Source organism: Bombus vosnesenskii, unplaced genomic scaffold, assembly GCF_011952255.1.
Source record: "Bombus vosnesenskii isolate JDL3184/JDL3185 unplaced genomic scaffold, Bvos_JDL3184-5_v1.1 scf7180000013285, whole genome shotgun sequence".
NCBI lineage: Eukaryota > Metazoa > Arthropoda > Insecta > Hymenoptera > Apidae > Bombus > Bombus vosnesenskii.
Window position 1 is genome coordinate 2,942,501 of NW_022882938.1, and position 27,159 is coordinate 2,969,659.

Genomic DNA, 27,159 nt, shown 5'->3' on the forward strand with positions numbered 1-27,159 from the left:
TTTCTTTTTCGTATACTTTTACGTAGACGTATCGACCAAGACGATCTCCGAGCGTTTCAACCGTTCTCACGACGTCCTTCATCGAGACCCTGGGCTCTTTGGTATTGTTCTCCCGTAGAGACTCCGAAAAGTGCGACCTTCGAATGCTCTTCTGACTGCATCCCTTCCTTTTTACGTTCTTCATCGGTGGTTCGCGATCTTTCGAGGTCAAGCACCACTTCTGAATCACGAGCGTCACTCGAACGCTCTCTTCTGCCTTCCCGATATGAAACTGAAGGGGTTCGGGACAGGCGAGAATCCGCCATAACTCTTTCCCTTGCACACCCTCTGGTACGTTCACCTCTGTCTCTCCGTTTTCCTTTCACACGCGCGCGTACACACGGACACACAGACACACGCACACTCAAACGTACGAGAACGTACATGCTCTCCCGTTCGTTTCTTTTCTTCTCGCGAATAGAATTTCGATAGAGACGCGAGGCACGTCTCGTAACGCGACATTTTCTAATAGAGAAGTAACAATAGTAACGGCGGTAGAAGTAGAAGAGGAAGAATCGAGGGAGGAAATAGAGCAAAATAGAAGAAACTCGTCGAGGTGATGTAGAAACAGAAGAAGAGAAAGAAGAAGGTACGAATGCCCGGTGCCAAAAATTGATTTTGGAACCCGTTCCTACAATACAGAGGACTCGTTCTAATGCCCGACAACAACGGTTCCCGAAAAATCCGCACGTAGATTCGCTCCCGTGTTTGATTCTCTCTTTTTTTTTTCCTATTCCCCTGTTCAATGTTCTCGTCGTGTATTTCGCTGCGTTTCCGTTCGCAGATATATTTCGCTCGATCTCGAGATCGATCGCGTTATTACAATCGCCTCCACGTTTGTTATTTTGGTCGCGCGTTGGCCCTCTCACGACATTCTTCTCGTGGGCTCGAAAGGCTGTTTCGACCGACTATACCGAGTACACCGAGTTCAACGTTAGAAAAGGGTCTACTCGGAATGGAAGGGCCCCGCGCGATTATCGCTAGCAGTAGTACGAGGTCGATAGTCCCAGCTTGCAGGAAAACGGCGCCCTACGCCGGTTGTACACACTTCCGGTGCTGATGACGTCCTTCGTCTCGCACCGCAGACCCGTGAAGCCTTCCGCGCATCTGCAATCAACGAAAGAAAAACATAATTAACAATGTGTCTCGCACGACTTTATTAGCAGCTGGTTATCGTTCGAACGAGAATACGAACGAGACGTAGACGCGTAAAAATTTCTCCGATTCGTCGGTAATTTTTGGTGTCGTGTGACAAGACGGGAGGGTGAAAGGAGGGGAGAGATCCCGTGCAGAGACAGCTCGATGTGTCCAAGACGTTTCTTTGGAAAAATAATGTTATGCCGACGTCGAGGTATTTATAGCACGGTTAACTAACCACGACGAGACGTACGAACGCTGGTAGACGTGTCGTTTGCGGCATTCGCGTGTTCGCAAGCTACAAGCAGAGGGTCATCAGCGTAGAATCAGAAATGTCCGCCCGGTTGCTAAACGATTTTACGCGTGTTTCTTCGTAATTACGTTTCTTTCTTCGAATATAGAATTCAATTGCAGCAAAACAAGAGATTTTCGTCCGAGTGGAATGTTTTCCGATTACCGACGAGTTCCCAGCAACACTTCTACCCTCGAGAAATTTTATTTGCGAAGGAATTTCAAGACGATACGGCACACGCGAGAGAAAAGAGGATCCAAGGAACGTGGATTGTCCCATTGATACGATCCTAGGGGAAATCAAGGGGAACGCTTTTGTCGTGGTTTCGCGGTCCGCGCCTCCGATAAAACATACTTTCGTCAGCGTCGAATTTGTAGAGTCCGAACCGCGCGTCTTTTCCACTTCGTGAAATCGCAGAGGTAAAATTACCGATAGAGCTCTTTGGTATTGCATGGACTGTGTCTGATCGGAAGATATAAAGAAAAGAAGATATAAATAAAGGATCACGGCAATGTCCCCCCAAAGGGACTGTCTGCCGTCGAATATCGGTTCCTGTTTAAAGCGTATTAAAAAACTGACAAGGAACACACGGTTAGAGCCGTTAACACGGTAAATACCTGCGAAAGTGCGCGACTCGTTCGCGCTATTTATTCCCCGGAGAACGATCGTGCAATAAGATTTTATAACAAACTTTGCCTGGCGATTTTTAGGACGGCCGTCCGCGACGATCCTCTACCATCGCATTTCTTTCCGTCTCTCTTTCTTCTCTCTCTCGTTTTCCCTTCTCTGACGCCTCCTTTTTTTCTTCTCTCTTCGTTCGAGCAGCACCCTCGCGAATTTACGAGGACCACGTACTAAATATACTTCGCGGTAGATTTACCGTTGGACAAACCAGAAACAGCACCGGAGATAGTGCAATTTACTGTACCATTCACTTGAACCCATTAACGCTCACTGGTAACTTCGGCTCGCTTCGAACACGTAATTGGCTTTCCATTGAGATTTATCGTAAACACGCGTGTTTACCGGCACGAGTTGCTCTTTTACACGCCATCGTTGAATAAACTCGTCGCGAATCGGCGACTTTTCCAATATGAAAAGCATACAGCGGCCCTCCGCGTTCTCTGGAATTTGACCCTCTGGAAAGTGGCGTTCCCGCGATTCGGTTGACGATTTCGATAACGAAACACTCGGCGCTCGAACACTTAAGCTTTCTCTAAGCTTACGCCGCGCGATATTGTAACCGGTAAATTTTCCATAGAAATTAACTCGAAGTCTAACTTCGTTAAACGAACGACAGTGTATTTGCGTTGAAGCACTGCACCGTCGTGTTAAAACAAACGACATAATTCGATGATAGGATGGGACAGCTTGTTAATTAATATTTTTGACCGAAAGCTAGGTATAAACAAAAAACGCTTGCCGCGACATACAAACGACAGCAGTCGTTAAAATCTGATCCTCCTGGATGACAGGTTTTATGGGAACGCGATTTCTCGGTTGAGCGTAAACTGGTGATACCACGGTGTATCCTGAGCTCGATAACACTTCCGCGGCGAGTACGTTACGAGTGCGTGTTGGAATATTTACGCACGCTGCTGACGCGCCATAAAAAAGGAAATGGTGAATTAAAATTCTTTCGTTACGTTGCCATCATAAAAGTAGCCATTTCTCAGAATCGATGGTTTGCGCACGTGATCTTTAATAATTACGATTTATCGACTGTTCTACATACTCTTGATAAAGAATAATTTTAGGTCTAATGCCCGGTATTCACGAGCAGGTACTTTATGAAATTATGAAATATACGATTTCGTTTGAACTCGATTGATCGTCGAAGCAGTAATTATTGTGCATACTAAAGGATTCGTTAGTCCGTTTTTCATGGTAAAAGCAGGAAACGGAATGGGACGCTAGATGAATCGCAGGAGTCTCGCGATTGATCGCTTTCTTTCCGTCGCGCACATTGTATTCGCGTCTCTGATAACGCTAGAATGTCGTTCCTTTTGCTCCTTTTCCCACGGTGGTGGACAGCGAAACCCTTTTCCACTCTCGTAGCCAGGGCTACGAGTTAGCGAAAGTGTCAAACTTTCAACGAATAAAAAGTTGGAGAGGCGAGTATCAAAGCAGATTCTTTGCGAGAGTCAATCGCTTTAAGGACGTCCTTTATTAGAGGAAAATTGCTCCCGAAGTTTCTCGAAAGTCGTTTGCTTTTTCTCGCCAGTGTCCTCGTGAAAAGGGTGACTTTTGTTTTTGGGCAGCAGTTCCCTTGTTTTTTTTTCTCGGATAATTAGTAAATCGAAAAGGTGCGAGGGTCGAAGAAAGAGGCGAGACGAAAGGATTTTACCGTGCCTGGGCTTTTATTAACGAGATACCAGATTTTATTAACTAATTCGACGGAACTACGCGGAGCTCTCTATCCGGCCGGGCTTTACAGGAAATTAATGGTGCACCGATTACAACCAACGGATTTGTTGAATCGTTTTATTATTAACGGCGCATCAGTGAACCAACATGCAGCACGGGGGAAAAATTCGTTTTTAAAAGCTCCGCGCCGTTGTCCTGTCCCAGTTGGGGAAAAAAGCTTGTAAAAATAACCGAAGGTACGTTTGCATTTGGAGTGGAGTGTGCGCATCCCGAATTGTTGGTGCGTCGGCGGAAGTCTTAACCACGGTTCTGGCGATGGCCGTCGGAGACCGAGGCAACTACGTATACTACGATCGCAAAATTAAAAGCAGCTTTTTATACGGGTTGCTCCTGTACGTGTAGGAATATTTAGGTTTAGAAAGTCAATGTCGGTTGGCTGTGTGCAGTGAGAAATAGAAAGGGATGAAAGAGGCACAGGGTGGTGGTTTTCCTCTGGTATTAATTCCCATATATGCCGCGAGTGAGGCTCAGTCTGTAACTACACCAGGACGCGCAGCCATGTATACGGTCCGTGGCTCGAAAGAAACTTTTTTGCGGTTTACTTAATTTAATAACGCTCCCGCGGTACGCAATTTCAAAGATAACACTTTAAATGGGCGGGGGCACGAGGCTCACCTCTTTCTCTCGCGTTCAGCCCACCCTTTCTTCGCGCTTTCTGTGTTCTTCCTTTTTTTCTTTTTCTCTTTCTGCCAGCTCTATCTTCCTTCTTCCATCACCGTTTTTATCACCTTCTGTCTCGTTTTCCGCCCGCCTCTCTCCTGCTAGTTTCTCGGCCTGTCTGTCTGTTTCTCTTTGAAATTATTCGAGCGTGCGGAGAAACGCATGCGCGCCTACCCTCGCCATTCGTGTCTCTGAATGTGTGTAGAACGACTCTGGTTATAATGTACCGTACTTTATTTCGAAACACTCTCTAGCATCCACGCGGGGCTAGCTGGTTGCCTCTTCCACACCCCTTCTTGTTACGTGGGCCCGCGCCCTACTCCCTTGGCGGATAGTTTCCTGCGAGCAAAACTGGGTTACTCGTTTGGTCGTATGGCGTTTCCATCCACCGGGGCGTATACGTATTCCTACCCTCTTGGCATTTCCAACAGGGCTCGAGCAAAGTTACCAGAAGTCCCTCTCAACCTTTCAACCCCTTCGCCATGGACTGCTATTTTCCTTCGCCGAGACATCCATTTACAAACTGACGCGTAATAAATGTAACGCCCATTAACGCGATACGGTGATCACAATGAAACTCGACTCGTCCGAATGTTTGTTTCTATAACGCCAAAGGGTTGCTTTCTCTTCCGACTTATTCGCTGGTGGAGGAAAATTGGGAATCGTTCTTCGAGCAACGAAGCCGTCGAGCGAATAGTTCCTCCATTTGATGAACGACGCAGGCAGGAAGAATCGATTCGTTACTCTTAATCCGGTGTCTTTCAACGGTTCACCCTTCTCATCGTGATATATGGCGATCACAGGGTTAATCGTAGTCCAAGTAATTAGCGCGAAGTTTCTCTGGTCGACAGCTGTCCGGGGTCTCTAACCCCCTTGAAATTTGCGGTCAAATCTCTGGACTGGAATTCATAATATCCACATCCTGAATTATAGTTACATTAGCGAAAACGTCGAACCAGCTACTCGCAGTCTCTCAATTACCTTAATCTAGGAGGAGTGGTATCGCGCGTAGTCGGATCGATGAACCGACCGAAAAAACGGCGAAAGAAAACGAAGAGCACGGGGAAACAACGAAGAGGGGGAGAGATACGTTTCTAGATAGGCTGTTGCCGGGTAGTAACCAACCCCTGTCCATCGAAAAGGCACGATTTACGCGGCGCGTTTATGTCAAGGAGGAGCTCGTGAAATAGTCCAGCGTCGACGAATAGTTGCTGGCCGTTATAAGTAGATTTATGCCGAACCATAACCTTCGGACGTGGTATATGGAAAGATAGGGGAGGGATGTCACGGATGGGGAGGATTCGATGGAGGGAGAAGGTGGAGGGAGAGGTGACTGCTGGGTCACGAGGGAAAACCCTGATGTCCCGAAGGGTGCCAGCTGGCGGGACAGGTTACTGTCTGGGAAATTGGGACGTCGGCTAGAGCCGTTCACCCTCGATCATTTTCCATCGTTGCGCCATTGCCTGTTAGCACCGGCCACCAGGAAAACGCTCGAATGCCGCTAGAGGTGATTTCTGCTGTTGAGTAACCTCAGCCCGGAAGTTCGGTTATTCCGTTCCGTTCTTATCGAAGCGAATCAGCCGAAACTCGAATTTGCTGGAATTCGTAGGAATCCGTTGGACCGATGACCACGAAACTTGATTCGACGATTTCTAGATGCGGTGCTCGGTTACATTTCGCTCGGTGCTTCTACCGTTACCCTCGTCGATGATCGTTGACGTCCAACCAAAATTTAACCGAAGTTTCCAAAGCTAACGAGGTCGCGTTATCTCGAATTAGCAAGTTGGACTAACTTCGTAGTAAGGGATCACGCCCTTTTATGCAGTTAATCAGGAAAATCGATTAATTAAACGCACGTTAAATACACGAAGCGAAAAAGACAGCGTATAGGAGACGAGATTTAGATAGGTTTCGGGAGTCGTGCGGGTCTAACCGTGTCGAGAGGGGATGGACTTTTTCAGCGGTTGAAAATATAGTGGAGAAAGTTTCGTCCAACTTCGCCGGTGTACATTCAATAAAGCGACCAGTCGGAAAAATTCCGAATATGTTGGTGAATAAAAACGGTGCTGGTCGAGAGTAGTACGGCCGGCGGACGAATAAAGTCGGGGGTGAAAATTTTACGAGCGTTGACTTACGATCCATGCAAGTGTCCTTCTGCCATGGCGCGGCACGTCGTTTAGCCTTCGAACGGTGCTCGATCTTTCTCTAATTAATTAAGGAAGCGTTTAATTAAGCGAAACGACCGAATTTCGCGCGGTACGAAACTACGACCGGCCCCGAGTAAACCTTTAAGAATCGGCGCGAGCAACGTAATTAGCCAGGTTCTCGATATATTCTGGTGTTCAACCTGAATTAATTTGCACGAGACACGAGTTTCCACGAAGCTTCCTCTTTACCGCGTTGTTGAACGCGTCGCATGAAGCAACTCCGGCTCCAGCGAATGTAAATGGTGTCACGCTTAAGGGCGGTGAATTAAATTCACGTCGATATCTGTTCGTTGTTCATTGCACGCGAACGCGTGTAATTATTAATAATTATTTAATCGGAGCATCGATGACGCGAATCAGCGAGCGTAACCGCGCATCGCGTCATACGCTGTTTCACGGATTCGCTATGCCGCACTGATTTGCGGTCACGATCGGCCGGCGGAATCGTCCACGATTTCGTAATATTTATATTCGATGTCGGTGAGGGCAAGCCGATTGGTAGGCCGCATCAGGAAACCGATTAATTACTTCGAATGGCTGGCCGTGACTGATCGAAATCCAGTGGAAATCCGCGTTGAAAAATCGGTGGCCGTGGAACGTCGCACGCTACATAGAAAAGCACTTCGATCGGATTGGTCTGGCTGCGACGAGTCGTTTGATTAAGTTTCCGTTTATTACCCTCGTGGACGAGACCACGTCGAGTTTTCCCTCATTATTATTCATTTTCCCGTGGCCGACTTACGCGTCCACCGAACTCGATACCGATTCCGGTTAATTTCGTACCCCGTAAAGCGATATTAAAATCCGCAATGACGCTGATGTTTTTGCCTTCTAAACAGACAATATCTGCGTATCGGTGTGTACGTGCATGTTTAAAACACAGTAAAATAAGCGAACACCTCTTTCCGTGACTATTAACGTTACCAGTTTTAAGGATGGCGCGTTGAACGCGATGATTTAACTCTTTTTCGTTATTAACTTTTCTATCGCTTTTATCGTTATACGAGGCTAATTTTCAATTGAAATTTTTCCAATTGAAACTCTCAGATTGAAATTCAAACATTTCCCAGCCGAAATAAACGAACATAACGATGATCAAATAAGAAGCTAAACGAACATGTCTGGTTTTCGTCTTCGACTTGTCTTGGTTTGCGCATCTTTTACCTTGGATTACTATTTATTGGCATACCTTGAAAGCCAGTTGCCGTGGCGAGAAGCGGGTTTGCGTCGGACAGCTCTATTTCCTTAAACGACGGTTCGAGGTAGTTACGGGGTGGAAATGTCACGCAGCCCGCAGCTAGCTGGTCCTAGCCGATCCCGGCTCAACTTCCGCCTCTACATGTGTTGGCCACATATGTCACCAGAACTAACTTTTCAAACCCCGCTCGCTCTCCTATATAACCTTCCTTACACATTTCGCCCCGAGAGAGTCGCCACCGATCGCTGGGTCAACATATCCACCCGGAAAGTTATCTTCGCCGACCGAGATATTGATAAAATCGAGACGGTTGTTTACCGTTCTCCTCGCCAACTCGACGCTTCCGCTAATTATTGCTCCCCTATGCTTTTCAGTTTCCGCTTTTAACGTCGTTTGCGAGTACGTCGTTCGACGGTGATGGACAATATGTATATCGGTTCTAGTTGGAACGTCAATGACAGAAATACATATATCGAGCTTAATGCGAGTATCGATCATAATTTGGCAAACTGTTCCTCGTCGATAAATAAAATGACACAGTTTGGAAACTCTAGTCGTCCTAAGTAGTTCGTAGGTATTATCATCTAAAGGTTAATCGTTCAGTTGGTTTCCTCGACGAAAGCTTCGATATCGATTGCGAATATCTTTTCAATCTATTTTAGATTTGCAATGTATGCATAATTCATAACGGCCGACGAGAGCGACTTGTTATTCAAAGCCAATCCGGATGCACAGCGTGGAGAATGGCACGATCGTCGCGTACGTTTTAATACTTTGGCAGTTTGTCCATGATAATTCAATCGTTGAATCGACTGTAGACATTGTGGTCTTAATGCTTAGATCGCTACGTAACATCTGCAAGGGGTATTAATCAGCGGAGCCATTAGTCAGCGTTTCGAGTGTAAAACGCGCAAGCAATGCGGAGGGATGCACGTTAATTAATTAAGTTGCTAACGGAGCCGTCTTGCCGGTTCGACTTGCCAATGTTTTGCTCTGCCTTTGCGAATCGTCGTTATCGCCTACCCCTGCGTTTCCTCGATTTCTTCGTGTCTCCGTTTGAAATTTCTTTGTCGCAAAGTCCCAAAAAACCATGCTCGCGTAAGCGAATATATTCTTGGCGTTGTCGGTAGTTCACGCTAAAATGGATTTAATTGCACGATGATCGCGCAGAAATTTACGACACGATTGTTTTTAATTTTATGTACCGTGTAATAATAAATCCTGGTCGATGGTCAAGATATAAATATCATACTGGTGTCGCGATTTCGTTCGATCGAGCTGTCGAATCTATCGATTTTTCGAGACAGACGGTTTTTAGAGACCGGAATCAGCGGAGGATCGGTTACGCGAATCCTTTTCGGCCGGATTTACGACCGCGAACTCCATTCAGAATTGGATTCGAAAATAATATTCGTAAGCTCACGCTGTGATCTAACTGGAATCTGCGTTAACGAAAACTCATTCATGGTCTGCCTTTATCAGATTCTATTTCGACAGTTCGAACGATCGCGCGAAAGGAAAACGCCATATGCACCAACTTGAAACCGGCCTCGGTGCTACGAGGGCATGCGGCGCGATGGAATATTCAACCGTTTCCGTTTTTATTAGGTCCAACGGATTTGTTTCGTCTGGCTGTCGATTCATTTTTTCCTCTAGTTTCGGACAACTATCTCCGGTAGCCAGCTGTAATTCGACTATAAATTTCGTATCGGAGTTGCACGTATCTCGAGTGGCAAAAGGGTCGCAAGTTCTTTTTATATTTCGACCCCGCGTCGTCCACCGGCGTCCCTCTTTCCGTTCCGCGTTACTCTTTGTCGCCTCAAAAAATTTATTCGCTCCTCTCCATGTTCACCGACGCGCTTGCCTCTGTTTTTCCGTCGCGCGACACTCGTTCGTCGAAAGGTAAAATCTACTCGTTTCGACCCTCGATCGGCTGCACCGTATCGATTTATCCGCGAAACCCTTTTCCGTGCGGCTCGGCTTTATCGTTCCATGTTTTTTATACTTCAGCTTTTTTACTTCGGAATGGTCTCTCTGATCGAGAGAAACCGAAAGCGCTGACTAGAGCTAGCTCGTCGTAAAGATAAGAATCGTATGACTGCGACTTCTTTTTATTCCCAGAATGTTTCATTATTACAGGAGAATTCGAATACGATCGCTCGCGGCACGCGTTCGATATTCGAGAATAAGGAAAATTCGTTCCGCTATCTTGGTTTTAATCGTTTGTTAAAATGCTTTTTTCCCTTCCCTTATTCTTTTTTCTCGCATTCGCGATAGGTTGCAGGTGGTTAGCAGGGGGATGATGGAGAGCTTACGTAATTCGACATCGATATAATCTAGCCCGAGGGACATTCAGCCGGTAGGAAGGTGCTTTTAAACTTCACGAGGTGTAAATCTATCTTTACCGGCAAGCGTGCCGGTATAAATCAAGCGCGAAGAAAGCGATCGTTCGACGATAATCCGATGGATTAGTAACGTTCGGTCAGTAGCCGTATTTTCCATCGCTGAACAAAGACCGGCGAAAGCTCGGAGAAGCTTTCAACGCGACTGTTCCATTTTTTCCAGATTTTTTCGAGGACTTACACACCTTCGGGAAAAATACGTACAGCGACTTTGCGTGGAACAGTGCATGCTTACGATTCTCATTTTCTGGCGTAATCCTTAATTAAATTATGAACCATGAGCTACGCCGAAGTTCAGAGATAGAAAAGGAAGGCGTGTTATTTCGAGTCGTAACAAAGTACACGGTCTCTCTCGAACAACCGGGAATAACATTTTCTCATTCTCATAATTTTTACTTTGCGAAAGAATGGCTGTAGCTACGTATTTCAAAATTGTTTTCGCAAAAGTATCGAATTTCGTCGATGCGAAAGGACAAGCACGCGTAGAGATCAACGAACGTTGTCCCGTGGCATCTGCCAGTGGAATCTATGATAATGGAATACGCGAGCCGCGTTGCGAGGAAAATACGTGCACAAAGGGTTCGAGCGTGCGTTAACGTGCGGCTCCAATGGCCGAGCTTTGAATTTATTAAAATGCACACGAAATGCATGACCGTCGATGAACATGCCGATCACGGTGATATCGCCCAATATTAATAAAAGTTGGTCGGCCAAAGAGAGCGACAGACTCGGTAAAAACAGGTTTGTAAATATTAGCGGCGAATAATGGATCGTATCCCGTAGAGCGATCGATTTTTTAAAGGGGAATGAACGATTGCGAGGGACGTTCGCATTCTGATAATTACAGACATCTGGTTGAAAGCAGGCTAGCGTTCATTATGGAATTGATCGCGGCCGATGCGACACGGTGCGGCGCGAATTCACCGCCACGCGAGAATACGTGAAACGTCGAGAGGCAGCACGAGGGGTTACGCCGCGCCGTTCTGCGCCGGGTGAACGAAAACCGGGCGTGAGATCGAGAAAAATAGAATCGTTTCTCTCCTTTTCCTGTGGCTCGACTCTCTCCACCATGGGCCAGGTGTATCTTTTTGGCGGTGCGATGAGATTTTTGGCTCGCGATCAAGTCTCGAATGTTTTGGCTAGCCGTGGGCCACGGTACCGTCTTGTCTGCCGTGCTACCGCGTCGCGAGAAAAAAAGCTTGATCCGAGCTTCCGCGCGACCGACGGGCTCAGAGAGGCCAAATTTTATTTTCTCTTCGCGAAGAAGACGACTTCGTCCAGGACTGTAACGCGAGACTTCGTGCTTCGCAGCTTTGCGTTTGGTCGCCAGTCGTCGCGCGTTCTTCATGCAAATTTCCCTCGGACGCGATCAAAATCATCGACGCGCGCGCGACCTCTCTCAGCGGAGGGCTTTAATTTCGCCCTGCCAGTTATGTTATTTATTTTTCTGCCCTGCGGAGAAATCAATACGCGCCGTAATGCCAGGCCGACGTTTTTCCACGACGCAATAAAATTCCCACCACAGCCACCTCTGTGCCGTGAAAAAATGTAGCGGAGGATGTTCTCACAGTTTCTCTACAGCGCTCGAATTACTAACTCGCTCGATATTCTCGTTTGGTATCATTGCGTTGCTGAATCGGAATAAATTCGAACGTTTGATATTAATATTTGCGACAGAAGGAAGCGCGTTATAATGTAAAGAAAACGTCGCAAGACTGACATGGTAGGTATTTTAGTCGCGTGCCTTCCGGAAAATCGCCGGAACCGTTCGATATAGTTTTCAGGCTGTAAACGGTAGCGACTTGTCTAGGTTGGTCGCGCGTCCGGAAAAAGCAGCGACGACAAAGATTTCGCGAAACCAGAAACGGCAACGGGACGCCGAGAGGTGAGAAGCTCTATTTTGTGTTCGCGAGAAGACACATTCAGACAGGAGCGTAACTCTTCTTCGTCGCTGTTCGTCGTACCGATAGTTCCCTTCTCTTCCATCGTTCGACCATCCCAGCGTATATTTTCGTCGTTGGTGCGACGTGGAAACGAGCGCGAGTGCCGATTTGCCAGAGTTTTACGTGTCAAAACGCGTTATCGTGTCGGTTGCGCGTTCGCGACATCCTTCCCAGCGATTTTCCACAGCGGCTGGAGTTTTCGTAAAGCCGATTCCGGCGAAGGGAGAGAGTGTCGCCGACACGCGTCGAACATTTCCTCGCGTCTCGCGTACCGGGGGTCGACTAAGTGGATCGGGTTAGGGGTACATCGAGTGGGTTACTGAAACGCCATTCACTACTGACGTTTCGATTTGCGTTCCGTTTCTCTTCCTTTTTCTTCCGCTTCTCTTCTCTCTCCCTCTCTCTCTCTCTCTCTCTCTCTCTCTCAGTTAAGGGAACGTCGTCTGTAGGCGATAAGAGGCTATACAATGTGTGGATTTCTTTGCGGTGAAATGGGTTGCTAGAACGTCGATATCGATAAGGGAGCTTGGCGTGATTCGCGAGAATTTTTTAAAAGTCAACGACACGATGAACGCGATACACGCGCGAGAGGAAAACAGGAGGGAGAAAAGGGGAGAATAGAGAGAATCATAAAAATTTTCGCGTTTTAATGTGCGAGCACCGGCCCGGTTAATGAAGACTGTAACCTAAATGCAAATAGGTGACCGACAATTGTTTAGCAATGTATATGGATGAGTATGGAAGTTTGCTTTGGCCGGCATGAATATGGAGATGATAGTTTAATTATATGTCACGAGTTGGCGTGTTGTACGGCTGTTTGGGGCATGAAGGGATCCTCGCAATTTGAACGCTTATGCGCGTCGCGCTTTTATTAATTTCATCCCCATTGGTCGCTTGACGAGCTACATTGGGACGTATCACAGTTGTAGAGATGTCGCTTGGTAACCGCGGTGAATTCGCAAACGGAACAACACAAAGAGAACGTCCAATATTTCATTGCGTCGGACCCCGTAGCTCTTCCCGAAGCTTCGACCGAGTAAAGATATCACGTAACATCATTAAGAGTCGCAAAGATAATCTCGCTCCCTTTCCAGAGGAATATACGGCTGCCGGCTTAGTTGCGGCTAATGTGTGTCTCCTATTTACGTATGCTGCACGGCTAAATAAATCATTATCAGAAAGAGGGAGAGAGAGAAATAAAGGGAAAGGGAGGAGATGCAAAGCGGCACTCCTTGAATAATACAGTGTACGATGGCGGGTGGACGACTGGATTTTAGGTGGCTTACGGCGGCGTAACGGAGCACGCAAGCACCGAGGGTGACGACGTGCCTGTGGTTTTCGTGGATTAATTGCCCATTCATAAGCCGCCCTTTGGACCTGCAAAACCTCGCCTTTCGTCGAACCAACCTACGACGCAAAGATTGAAAAGAGCTTCCGCCGGATAGCGACAGCTTCAAAACGATCCGATTCGATTTCAAGACTTTGCTACACTTTCCAAATTCAGACGCTTCCAAACCGTTAAGTTCGTTAAAATTTCCAAATCAGTTTGGTCGGGAAACATCGAGGTCTGTCGGATTCTACGATCTTCTTCGACGTTTGAATTCTTACGCAAGAAAATTACTCGAGACGGAAGAGCCATGAATGCCCATCACTACCTTCGACACGAAGATACGGAAAAGTAACCCTCAGGATGAATTATTAGGTTGCACGGAAGAACCGGTTACTTAAGTTTTCACGAGGGACTCGATTCACTTTTAACGAGGTTCACCCCCGTGAAGACACAAAGAAACGCGCCAGTCCGTGGCCAGGCGTCATGGTGATCTTGCCTACGAATGTGCCCGGTTTTTCGGCGAGTGTTTCGAGATTCCGAACGGCTTAACGAAGCTTTTTTGTACTTTGAGCGTGGCGCGGTGTAACGCGCCTTCAAATCAGCTTACGGAAACCACTTTTCTCTCGTCGATCGAGTTGGAAAAGTTTGCCGTGACAAAAAACAAAGGACCTTTTTAAAGTTGGAGGATCTGACCGTCGAGAAATCCACGCGTATTGCCTGAATAAATCGTGGCAGAAGGTAGAATCGTTCCGCAAACTAAATCAGAATTCTCGTGGCTTTACGAATCCATCGTCTCTCTGTTCCCGCAACGATAAACTCGTTTCCCTTTCCGTGGCAATATTTTTTATATCTCAGACGTAGAAGAAATTTATGTCGCCCAAAGCACGAGAGGCTGATTTCCAGACAAGCCGATGTGTTTTCTAGAGGGTGTTTCCCGCAATTGCAGGGCTCGTACACCGTGTCACGTGAACGATATTTATACGTTCGATACGAGGGACGATAGCAGGCAAACGGTATATGGGGATGTTCGACGCGTTCGTATCGGCCATCCGACAAAAAATTTTCATAATCATCACGTGCCACTATGCGTTACAATGTCCTACTTGCCCAGCCTTCCGATAATTATTATTATTACTTTTTTATCGCCGACATTATTTTTAATGTATTCATCGCTCAGGAAACAAGGGTGTTAGCGTTTGCAATTCACACAGAGAAGGTAGATTACGTTAACCACGAGCGCGCACATATAATTGGTAGGTCTCGCAAGACCAACACCAAGACTTTCACGCAGCTCTTCTTTAACGAGCAGACGAATCTCCCGACACGTATGAAAATTAAAATTTCCTTGGCAAGAATAATCTAGACCGCGGCAACGGTTGTAACCTCAAGGGAATGGCGTTACGATGCAAGTAAGCTACCAAGCGGTTAATTAACTCGGTGAAATCGTCGCGAGACCTTCGTGTTTCGATACGAGCTGTAACTATTTCGCGAGAGTATTACGTGGCCCCATAAACCGTGCTCGCGTCTATATATGTGCGTAAGCGTTGTATTTGTCAAGCCAGGAGCAAGGCAATACAGCAGCGCGTTTATCGGTTCGCGTACTGCTCGCCTGGTAAATTACGGAGGCCGTTGCATTGTAAATAGGGGTTGAAAGGGCTGCTGTGGAGTTTCCCCGACTCCGGCATTTCGAGGCGCTCTTGCGAACACTCGATTACGAACGCGAAGGACCGGCTACGAATGGGCGGTGTTCGCGCATTAACCGTTTTCTCGGTCAAAGCGACGCGTTCCGCGGTTCTTCGGAAGTACGGGTTCCACGTCCGCGCGTCTCGAGGACACGGTACTTCTGCCGCGCGGGAATGCGGAGCCTGATCGTTCCTCTCGCAGTAAACCGTCTGCGGCAGACACGTTGAATTTAGTCGGCACTCGGTGCACCCGAAGAGACAATAAGCTAGTGGTTTCTCAGGCAGTTCCGGAAAATTGGGGCCGAGCGCCTCGTATTTTCGCGGTTTTACGCGATCGTAGTGGACCAACTAGGACAGCTCGAGTTCGTCCTCCTCTCCGTCGGTTTCTGGAAATTGTTCTCTCGAATACGCGGATCTAAGATGTCTGGGTAGGGGCGAGATTAAAGTCGGAGTTTTACGGCAGTCACGATTGGAGAATATACGCAGCGGCTGGGAAACGAATGGTGATCGCATTCCGAAAGTTCGAACTATGCCAAACTAATCGCCGATCGGCTTCGAACGTTTCCGGCTCGTGGTCTGAATGTTAAATGTCCCTGAACGCCGAGCCGGTCTGCACGTTACGTCTTGCGGTCGTCAAGGAATCCGATGTCTGACTGCTCTTCGTTCCCTGTAACTCCGCAGCACGGGCTCTTTCGCTGGAAGCTTCCTCTCGTTGCGTTCCAGCGGCAACGTTATAGCAGACACGTAAACTCGTGCGATTTCACTTTACCGTACGTTTCATTTTTCTCTCGTTATTCGTGGCAGACACGCGACCGCGTACCACGTGTCGTGAATCGCCGAAGCATCTCGAGCAGAAACGAGCAGAAACCACGAGTGGATTAATTGAATTTCGAGTACTAATGAATTCTCCCGACCCGATTAATTTTTCGCCGATGTTGATACACTGTCTCGCGTCGTCGTTATCGTTTCGTATGGACGTCACCGCCGCGATTTCACCGAGCTTATTATGCTCGGAAATTTGAAGAGGAATCGTTGATGGAATTTTGATACTACGCCACTACGCCGGCGGATCGTCCCTTTTGCCGCATCGACGTAATCTTCTTCCAAAGTTATTTTCCTTTTAAAAAGACTCATCTGCCCCGTAATTTTCATCGTCTTTATTAGCGAGCCTTTTCAAACGAGCGCGAACGGAATCCGCGGCAAAGGGAAACGAAAAGCGGGACTCGCTAGCAGAAGCCGTGCGCCAGCTTTCATCGGTTTTAATTTAACGCCTACATGAAATTCAAACGAAAACTCCAATTTAAATGTATAGGTATATGCCATTTTACTCACAACTCTAAGCGGGATTTCGAGTTCTATTAAGACGTCCATAGCGTCGTTCAGAGGCCGCCGCCGCTTTCTCCGTTGATTCTTATTGTTTCCTCTCGAGGACGTGCTTTTTTTCTTTCGCTTTTGTTCCGTTCCATTAGACCTGTTCGCCCGAAGTTGCGTGTTTGCCCTGGAAAAACGCGAAGACAAACAGCGAGACGACAGGGGGCGCGTTATAAACCGTTGCTCCAACGTAATGCAAACTAACAGCGTCGTATTAGATGTGACAACGTTCGCTCACTCTTCCTCTTTTTTCTTCCTTGCAACTCATGAAAAATATGGGCCAAGTAAAACGCCGAAAATGCACGCTTTACGCGTCTCGCGAATCTGTCCATCCATTATTTTAACTTTTTAGTCGGTTCCTTTAGTCCCTCCGTACTTTTGTCTCGTTTCGTACAATGCAGCAGCTGGATAAATCGGACGCATCAACCCTTCGTTTTTCTCACTTCGAATCTGTAAATTACAACGCGGTCTCTTTATCCATCGACGCGATCCATCCTCGGGATTAAGTTCGGTACGACGATATCAAAGATGAAAGATATCTCGCTAAGAATCTCCATCGATTAAACGCATCGATCCGTTTAGCAGATCGAACACGGTCGACCGTCGCGGATGTCGCTGCTGGCACGATAGCGTATAGAAAATGTCGGCGTTGAAGTCGGTCGATGTCGTAGTGTGGTCTACATTTTCATACAAAAGCTCGGCTCTTTCCGTTAAAATAACGAGCATCTAAAAAGGAAGAATTCGTATTCGGAGAGATTCGGTGGCGAGCGGGCGGTACCAGATATGCGTCGCGTTGGTCCACTTTGTGCGACAGCTTTTGTGCGTATGCAGGTTGAGATTCGAGAGACGCGGTTGTCAGTTGCCGTATATGGGCCAGGGTTATACGGAAACGACTCGACGAAGAAAAAAGCCAACACGAGAGGCCGACAGCGCCAAGCAGTGGATATCAGAGGCTGTTTTTCGCTCTTTCTTCGCGTCCTTTCTTCCTTTCTTCCGGTTTAGCAGCTCCTGCCAGACAGGTCGGGACGACCTGATCGTTTCGCCTGAATAATCCGTTTTTTACTCAACTTATCTGTCGCGAATTGCGTTATCGCAACGCGTCAGTTTTTCAGCCTCTGTCGAATTACCTTGGCGATCTCTGCTGTCGAATTTCCCTTCAACGATGGATCGACCGTTGTACCATCCGACATTCGATATTTTGATAGAAATACGCGTTTCAAATGTTTCATCTATGTACGCCATATAATAGCAGGGAAGAGCGTGCACGCACCATGCGCTTATTTTATGCGACGAAACCTCGTTGGACTCGCTTACCTGTCACTTAGGCGTCGAACGGCTTGGCCGCGAAAGAAATTCACTTGGTCGGGGGAAATTTCCTCGTTCGCTTGTCACGTACGTTTTAAAACGTTCCGATGAGAAATCGGCTGAAAGATGCGACAGAGTCTCGCCGTGGAATAAATCAAAGAGAAAAGAAAGCACTTGGTTTTCGGCGTCTTTCGATATCGGAATATCGGAGTCTTCGTGGCAAATGTCCTCGTCTGGAATCACAGGTTGTACAGGTGGAGGCGGGAATTGAATGGATCGAGGGTACGAGATGAAGTGTCTCGAGCAGCGAGATTTACGAGCATCCTCCCCGAGCTGGGTGAGCGCGAAAGCTTTGCATTTGCCGTGTATTTTGGTGAAGTGCCGCGAGGCTGACTGCGAAAGGGATTGGAAAGGGTGGTGGAGGCTGCAGCGATGGGACCCAGCTGCGATAAACTGGATGCTCGATTCGCGACACCGACTATCGTCGGTTGTACGCGCTGGAATTTTGCGGTACGACTTCAAACTGGGCCATCGACCCTGCGAGCCACTCTCGACCTCTCTTCTCTCCACTCTCGATCGTCGATCCAGACGATCCTGTTCGCTTTTTAGTAGGTCGTACGCGTCTTTCCTCCTCTCTTGCCCTTTAACGCTGCCTCTTACCGACGACGATTTCGAGCCGGGTTATAGCGAGTTTATCGGAATCACGGTCGTGAGGGAAAATTTATTCCGCGAAAAGACGAGTCACTGGAAATCCATAAATCGAGGATTGCCGAGATACGAGCTGTGATTTATTATGAACAACCGAAAGGAATACGTAGAGTTGCAGCCGGTGCCACGGGGAAGGAAGATTCGCGCGGCGGTCCAATTCAGCAAATTCGAAACGACATCCTTTATCTCGCGTGGAAACGTACGCACGACCTAATAACTAACGCTTACCGAAAGAGTCGCTATCAAAATTTCGTATTTATGGGACTCGCGTCTCTCGTACGAAGCAACTCATTTTCCATGGTCGTACGAATAATAGAATACGAACGTGTATCTGTGTTCTGTTTGTGCCCTAGTTGGTTGCATGCAAGTAGACAATGCTCGCTGTACGCTCATTTGTCCATTGTCCATTCTTTCCATCGGACGTTTCTTTTTTCTCTCGGCCCATGTTCCTCCGGGGACGACCTGATTCCTCGATAAAGCCAATAAACCCTCGTCAACCGATGGCAGTGCGGTGTTGGTTGAGACTCGTCCATAGACCACAGTGTTTCCCTTTAGCCTCTCCGCTCTCTTTCCGCGCTGCTCGCCTTTTTCTTGGCTTTCTCGTCCTTCGAATTTATTTAACGAGCGGCTAATCAACGTCAAAGCGCACCGACAAAAAGGCCATTGTCACCCGTTGAGCAGTGCTTTTTTTCGCGCGACGCGGCGTGGCGTGACACGCGGCGTAGTTGTCCGACGAAGTTGAACCTTCGTTTGCAGGTTTCCGCGACGCGTAGAAAAGAAAGAACGAGGGAGAGCGAAGAGGAAACGACGGGAAGTTGGCCACGTCGCTGGAATAATAGCGACGCGTATAGGTTCGCAGAAGCAAGTAGTCCCGCCTCGCATTTCCACTCGTTTCGTTGAAATTAACGAGTCGAGTGTTTGCCAGAATCGGGGGAAATGTTGCCTCGGCGAGTGTTTGCTTTGATATTGGCCAACTTTTTCCACCTATCTCTTTCTCTCTCTCCCTTTTTCTTTCTCCCTTGCTTTTTCTGGCTGTGATTTTTAACACGAACAGAAGTAACTCGACCGGCAGAAAGAACTGGCAGAACGCGCGCCAAAAAACGTGTTCCTTCGCGATTAATCGACCGGCTAATTCCGCGGAACTATCACCGATCATCGGGAGTGGAACTTTTTTAATTAAACCTATGCGCGATCGATCGATTGGATCCAGGGCGCGAGAATACGGGGGCCACTTGGGAAATTTAATTTTCGAAAGAACCGATAAAATCGCACCAACAACGAGTCGTAGGAAAATTCGGCCGAAGCCGGCTACGAATTCTGTCAGAGGGGCGTAAAACGCGCCGGATGAACGTGAAAATGCAGGCTTCCACCTGAAAGAAATTTTTTATGAAAAACGATTCAACCGTGTTGCCTTCGTTTTTTCTCCACCCCAAGGGAAGTTCTCATTCGAGCGTTCTTTTGCCCTCTCGCTTTTCGATCGACGCGTTCGAATCAACTCTGAAAGAAAGGGCATCCACCGCCGTCTGGTATTTCGGAGGGAGCAGATAGGGGCGTAAAAACGTCGGGGATGTGCGGTCTAAGCAGTAAATAACCGAAATTGCAGACGCGGATGACCGTTCTAATTCCTGCGACGGGCAAACAGTTTGATTAGCGAAAGTCCGCCGCCTCCTGAGAGACAGCTTCCCTTTTTCCGGTAACGAGAGAGCACGGGGAGCAGAAGGTGGATAAATAAAGAAAAAGGAAACGATGGGCATGGCAGGGCTGGAGAGAATAGAATATAAGAGAAACGAGAATAAGGTGTTTTCTTTAATGGATGGGGAAAAGAAGAGATGGAAGTTGAGGGCGACGGAAAAAGAAGGAAAAGGTTCAATTGCAATTGGAGTGCGAATGGTACGGAAAAAGAGAAAACGCGAGTGGTCGAAAGGTCAGTAGACTCGACGTGTCTGGCGAGCTGCACGAAATCGGTAACAAACATGCCGCGAAATCTCCTCCGACCTCTTCGCAATCTCATCCGCTGCACCGTCCCGGCGGCCGTAGGTGTTCGGAGAAAAGAGGATAACAAGAAGTGAAACTCAATTTCGGCTGGCTTGTATTTCCGTCTTGCGGACGAAGGAGGGAAGAAGGGGACACGGGAAAAACGTTTCGCAGTCGTTTGTTTCAATATTTTGGAGCGGCAGCGTGTTGCCGATAGGCGAGGAACCTCGTGGATGTTGAAACGTGACTCGTTTACCCGCGATTACCTCTTACGGGTCGATAGATCTGATAATCCGACGGATCGTGGATAACGATGGTAGGCTGGTCTCGTTGTTCGTTAACGAAATATTAAATAGGGAAAGAGCGAGGGTGGATGGGGGCACGACGCGTTGTTTGTTCGGAACGCGACAACGGTCAATTATGCAGAAGCAATACCGATCGATGCTCGCTCACCTGCATGCTGGTTCACCGACGGTCTCGAAAAACAGGCAGGTACCACCGTTCATGCAGAAGTCTCCAGCTATCGGACACGGCTGCTCCTGCCTCGGCCAGGCCGCTGTCGCTGCAACAAAATCAGAGAAAATATATTCGTCAGCATTGGGAACGGAATGCGCATAAATTCCGCGAGCTCTTCCGGCGACCCTAAAACCGATCCTCGTCGATACGACGCTTCCCTGTTCTATTCTCGCCATTTTTCCTTCCTTCTTTTCCTTCTTTCTTTATCCCGTTTCTTTTCATCGTCGACTTTCACACGATCGCGAGCTTTGGCCTCGTTTACTCGCGCGATTAAATCGGCTGCTGCTAAAGCTTTGTCCTCCGCGCGAGAAAATGATATTCGCGCTCGCGAGGCGTGGATCGTGAATTCCGGGCGAAACCGTGCATTTTCATTTCAATCGGTCTGCATGCGGATTAGTCTTTAGTATGCAAATGGAACGGCTGCTAAGGAGGAAAGCCGAGGATGCGAGAAACGACTGGATTTATGAAGAGCTTAAAACATTCTCCCCTTTTTCCCTCGTCGTTTCCCGTTCCGTTCACCCCTTTGCCGATAATCATAGAAATCGAACGACGCGCGACACCAAAGAATCGCTGCCTCACGAGCAACAGAGTGTCGAATGCTTGGCCGATTTCTCGCTGGCGAATCCGTCCGGACCGTAACCTATAAATTTCTCAGAGAGCCGCGTAATGCCGCGGCAGACCGTAATTCCTCACTGTCGTTTGTCGTTGTTCAAACCGTAATGCATAATGAATCTAGCCGCTATCTTGCGCCTCGTCGTGAATACCGATTAATCATTGCTTTGCATGCATCTGTTACGGAAATACGTCCTAATGACGTGATACAATCTTCCATACTTTCGGTGTATCGGATCGTTGCTGGTGTAGACAACGTGTTGAAAATCGATGATTCCTTGACCTCTACGTCGTCGGCGAGTCGTTCGAGAGCACAGAGTATCATCGAACAGCGTCGGTTCTTTCGTAAGTTCAGAACATTGGGATTTTGGTTTCGCGAGAGGCACCGGACACGGTGATGAATCCCGAAAGAGCAGTTTCAGAGCAACATTCAGCAAAGAGCCGCGGGAACCATGCACAGAGCAGCCGTGTGCAATGTATTAAAAATCGTATAATGAGTTTGAAAGCGTGCAGAGCGGTCAGAGCGGAGTAATAGCGTCCGAAGCGGCAGAATGCGACGTGGCGCGGTGTGGCGAGACGGAGAGCGCGTTCGCGCTCGCGCGACGAGCTTGCAAGCGCGTACACCATTATTACACTCGGATTAGTACTCGACCATTCGGACCGGTATTACCGAGCGCAGCTTCAACTTCGGAAAGCTCTCGAGTAGCTTGTACGGTCGGCTTTATCCTCTTTCGCTTTTTCACCCACTACCCGTCGCCGTTTTAACCTCATCCAACGCATTTCTTCTCGTTAAATTCCTAACAAGCTGAAGACATTTCGCGGTCAAAGTAGCCCAGTTTTTTGCGCTATCGAGAGGAGGCGATTAGAGCGAGGCGTAAAAGGCAGATCGCGTTGAAATTTTAATCTTCTACCGGTGTTGCTCGTTTCAAAGTTTCCGGCTTCCCTTTGTTAGAGATCGGATACAAATTGCAGTTGCGAATCGCGTTATTTTGCGGAAGCGACGAGATACTCGAATTGCACCGGATTTCCCTCGATCCCGGTTTTGTCCTTTTTATTTAGTTGGAAGAATATTCATAGCGAAAAGGTGCAGGGAGAGGCGGAGAATTACCTATGCTGCCGGGATCCGGAGTTAATTGAAGACCGGCTTCGTCGTTTTCCTTGTTTTTCGATGGCAGCGTCGAATCGCGAAAGTTTGATCTCTCTGCCGGTGGCGCGAGCTTCTTCCTCGCCGGCGCGCAAAACATTCTGTAGCAATCTTGTGGAATGCGAAAGTTCGTCGCGCGAAACAGGGTTAACAACGGCGGGAACGAAAGAGGAGAAAAGTTTAGATGAGGCGAGAATCGAGTTTGAATCGCGGCTATATCGATTTGGTTCGACAGTAGCCGCGTTTCAATTCGTTTCTCCGTTTTGGCTTGTGCGATGCGACTTTGCGCGCGTTTACGGGATTCGACGAAAACGCTAAAACTTTTTCGGGCGAAAAATAGGAAAGCTTATCAGCCAGGACGTCGCGGTCGCCGTGAACACGACAAACGAGAGGTTCTTCGATTTGCCGACCGGTTTGTATCTCGAAATTTCGCGGCGCTCGTCCTTCCACTCCAATATCGTCGGTGCCTTGCCATGCAAAATCTACTCTTGCATGGCTCAATCGTGCGACGAGAATTTTCCAAAACGATTGCCGGTACTCGTGTGCGACCAAACGATCCCACGATGGACGGCATCCATTTACCCGGGCGTCGATCTTCGACCGCGAGCTGCGAGAAAACCTCAATCTCTGGAAATTCCAACAAATTTCTCTGCCTTGCTCTACCTCTCAAATAACTTGCAGCTTTTCGGTGAATAGGTGCGCCGTCTGGTTACGGTACCGACGTCTGTCGATTTTTTCCCCTGATGAATCGAAGCTGTAGCGAGGGCAGAATCATTAAAATAAGTGCCCCGAAGTATGCGAACGTGCTGCTTAACTTTTCCCTATAAAGTCGAGAATTTCATTTGGAAATAGCGTGGCTGGTAACTAGATCGAGCAAGTTGTTAAGGTACAATGAAACTCAATGGGAAGATTTCCAGCTTGTCTACTTGCGTATGTGCGACATAATCAGCATCGCTGTATTATCGTTCAAGCTTTTTACCACCATAGACCACCCCAGAAATTTACTGGTATTTCTAAATTAATTTCCACGATATTTCCTCTTTTTGGCCTTTAAACACCTCGTAAATTAACGTTTACGCGAGAGATGTTTTTCGATCAGGAGGTAACCAGTGCGTAGTAGTGGAGGCAAGCTTGTCGCGCGTTTATTTCACGAATTTTCCAGGTGAATAGAATTATCTCTCATTAAGAGAGCCGCTATAGTTAGCGAAGCGCTCTCGATAACAAACAGTTTTACCGTTGGCTGTTCCTGACGCGTGTAACATTGTTTGAATACCATTATCCCTGTCGATGTAACATCAATCGGTGTCGCGGATGCGTTTAGATAGCCTCGACCAGCTGTTTCGCGTCACGCGCGAGTCTCTATGTTGATACGTCACTCTTCGACGTGTTTACGGTCGAGTGTTGAAATTTTTGACATCGATACAGGGCTTTTTTCGATCTGGCGTTTCAACCGGCCTTTGTCCGCGTTTTGATCGTACCTGTCGCGACAATTCCCGTGTCACAACTTTTTTCCCCCGTTTAATACAACGATGCTCGCGGGCTGTGTAACTTTTTGCTACGACAACCAGCCACGCTTGCTCTCTCTCGTGTTCTCGTTGCTTGAACGATGAACGCGTTTAGCGGCAGGAGAATTAGTTTTGAAAATCTATTCTAGTTATCTGCGCTAACTGGCTGCACATGCGCGCGCTAATTAAGGCTAACACGCTGGATTCTTCTGCCCCATCCTCTGTGCTCGTATTTCAAGTATGAAATACGAGTTGTTCGTTCTTCGAGCGTGCGCCGAAAATTGCGGCGAAAACTCGAGCAGGCTCGCACGGAAGCCGACCAAATGATGAAACTTTTAATCTGCTCTGGTCGCGCTGCTGTCGGAACCGCGAGACACCCGGGGAAAAAAATTCGGGAGACCAAATTATACGACCTGTTCTCGTCGAGAAACGTTGTTCCAATTACATCACAAAGTGCGCCGTTAGGCACATTGATGTCCCCCGTTGCACGTTCCGCGAATAAAACGAGTAAAATAATTTTTCCAAAACGGAAAATTACGGTATCTATTCAGGATGACGAAACCTCACTTTTACACACGGATAAAATACGACGAACGAAAGTTACATGATTTTAGTTAGAACAAACTGACGCATCGATGAAAGTTTCTCGAGCGTGGTCCATTTATATCTTTATATTTTTGCAGCGAGTGCGAATACCATGGAAGAAAAATCTGCTATCTCGTTTGGGCAACGTTTCGATGGACAGGTGTTCGAGCTGCCGGAAGATGAGAGAACGCGCTTTCATCCAACGCTAATTTGCATCGGCAGTGTTCGAAAATAGGTGCGGACCGGAGGCGGTACGTAATTAAGTCGGATATAATTGCCCTAATATATCTGTTCGCGAGGGTTTGCGGCTCGGCTGGTCGCGCACGCGTACGGTTCACGCCGTTGAACACGGTCCAGGCTCGGTCCATTTGCGTTTCCAAATATCGTGTTTCAAACGCGAGGCTGCTCCGCTCTATTGGCTCTCGCAACGACTGTTATCGCTTGCGACGAACGAATCGACTCGCGGCCATTCCCATCCCGGGAGAAATCGGTGCCCTCGACTGGTTTTGTTGCTCGTCTTCGAGCAGAACTTCATCATTTCGTATTTCGTCGACGTACGACTAATACGCTACGGGATCGCGTAAGTGGATTTTAGCTGACGTTTCGCGCGTTCCATACGTCTCTAACGGGGTAAAATGATTCGGGTTACGTGACTACGCCGGTGTCCTTTGAGACAGAAGGAAAAAAGTAGCCTTCCAAAGAAGCGAGAGAAAAATCCGGACGAGAGCCTTGCGGAATCATCGCGCTCGTCCACGTCTGGAAGAATGAAATTGTGAAGTTTCAAAGGACCCTCTGAGCTTTAAGCACCGTCCACGGATCTCCACGTGATGCTTTACCGAGCGAAATTCTCCTCCCCTCTTTCACCTCCAATTCTCCATCCCTTCTCTCAGGCCGCTCGTGCCCCATCTGCGACAGTCTTTACCCTCTCGCTCCTAGTCCGTACGTTCTTTCCCTTTGTTGGGGTAGATTCCTTCCTGTCGCTAGAAAAAGTAAATTGAATAGATCTAGCAAACCGTGCAAAAGGAAGAGTCCCGCGGAAGCGAAGAAGAAACGAGGGAGGAGAGAGTGAGACCAGATCCTCGCACACGCACGTCGTTCCTATTGCTGCGACGTTTTCGAGCCGACTTATGAGATGTCTACGACGTAGCTCCTGGAAACGGAATTTTAACGTCATCGACGATATCTAGGTTTCTGTCTGTCCATCTTCTTCTCGGCAGGATCGAAGGCAAACGAGCGGAGGAGCCAGCGAAAATCGGGTTTGTACGAAGCTGGTAAGATTCAGGTACATGGCAATCGTTTTGCGGGCTGTTTGCAAAAAGATTGCAAGACGGTTGTTTCGTTCGTGTTTCACTCATAAGCGAAAGAGCGCAATTTTCGAAGAGAACGGAGCGCCCTTACATCATCCTCGTTAAAGTTTTATGGCAGACGTATCGCGCGTTCACGGATAAGACCATCGCCCGACCAGGCCATTGCTCGCGAGTCTTTTTAAGAGCGTCTCTTCCCACAGGATGGAACGAGTATTCTCGCAAAGAGAATTTTCGCCACAAAGAGAAAGAACTAAGAGTTTTCGACGGGAGAAATCTTCCATCAACGGAAACAACCGGCCGAGCGCGAGTATCCCCTTCTCGATGCAACTCGAGGCGCTGTCGCTTTCCGCCGCGCTTCGTAAACCTCTGGCTCTGAAATTTTATCCACCGTTTAGTTTTGATCTTAGCTTTTCTTTCTACTCGCCAGACTTTCTTCCTTTGCAACAATTTCTCTACCGACGTTGTATACCCGCGGAAATTTTCTTCTCTTCCAATCTGTGCCACGTTCGAATTCCCCATTTGAATCTGTCAGTCAGCGGAGAGATTTTTGAATGGCATTTTTCTGCGAGCCTTCCCGAGGCAAATACCGTTCAGCTTGAATTTTCGGAGACACTTTGGTTTATAAGAATATCAGAGGAGCGCAACACACATAGACACACACAGAGTGAAAGCACATAAAATGGGCACGTCTGCTCGATATGACCAGGCCAATACTCACCAGAACGTTCTCGAGACCATCGCAAATCCGGTAGCTGGCCTGGTCAACGATCCGGTTTAGATTATTTTTCAGACATCCGCCGCGTGTATTCACTCGT

At 47.8% G+C, this 27,159-nt stretch overlaps 1 protein-coding gene across 3 annotated transcripts in view; it reads right to left on the reverse strand.

Annotated features, from left to right (window-relative positions):
* The window catches only part of LOC117232126 (protein vein), a 207,090-nt gene that overhangs the window by 22,126 nt on the left and 157,805 nt on the right, over positions 1-27,159 (reverse strand). For 2 of the 3 annotated variants that reach the window (XM_033491299.1, XM_033491298.1), the window contains 2 exons: positions 21,129-21,237; positions 759-1,146 (listed from right to left, as the gene is read on the reverse strand). In XM_033491299.1, coding sequence (XP_033347190.1) covers positions 1,020-1,146; positions 21,129-21,237 — 236 coding nt within the window. In that variant the 3' untranslated portion in view covers positions 759-1,019. Of the gene's footprint in view, positions 1-758; positions 1,147-21,128; positions 21,238-27,159 lie in introns of those variants that run through there. The other variant, XM_033491300.1, reaches the window with a different exon arrangement.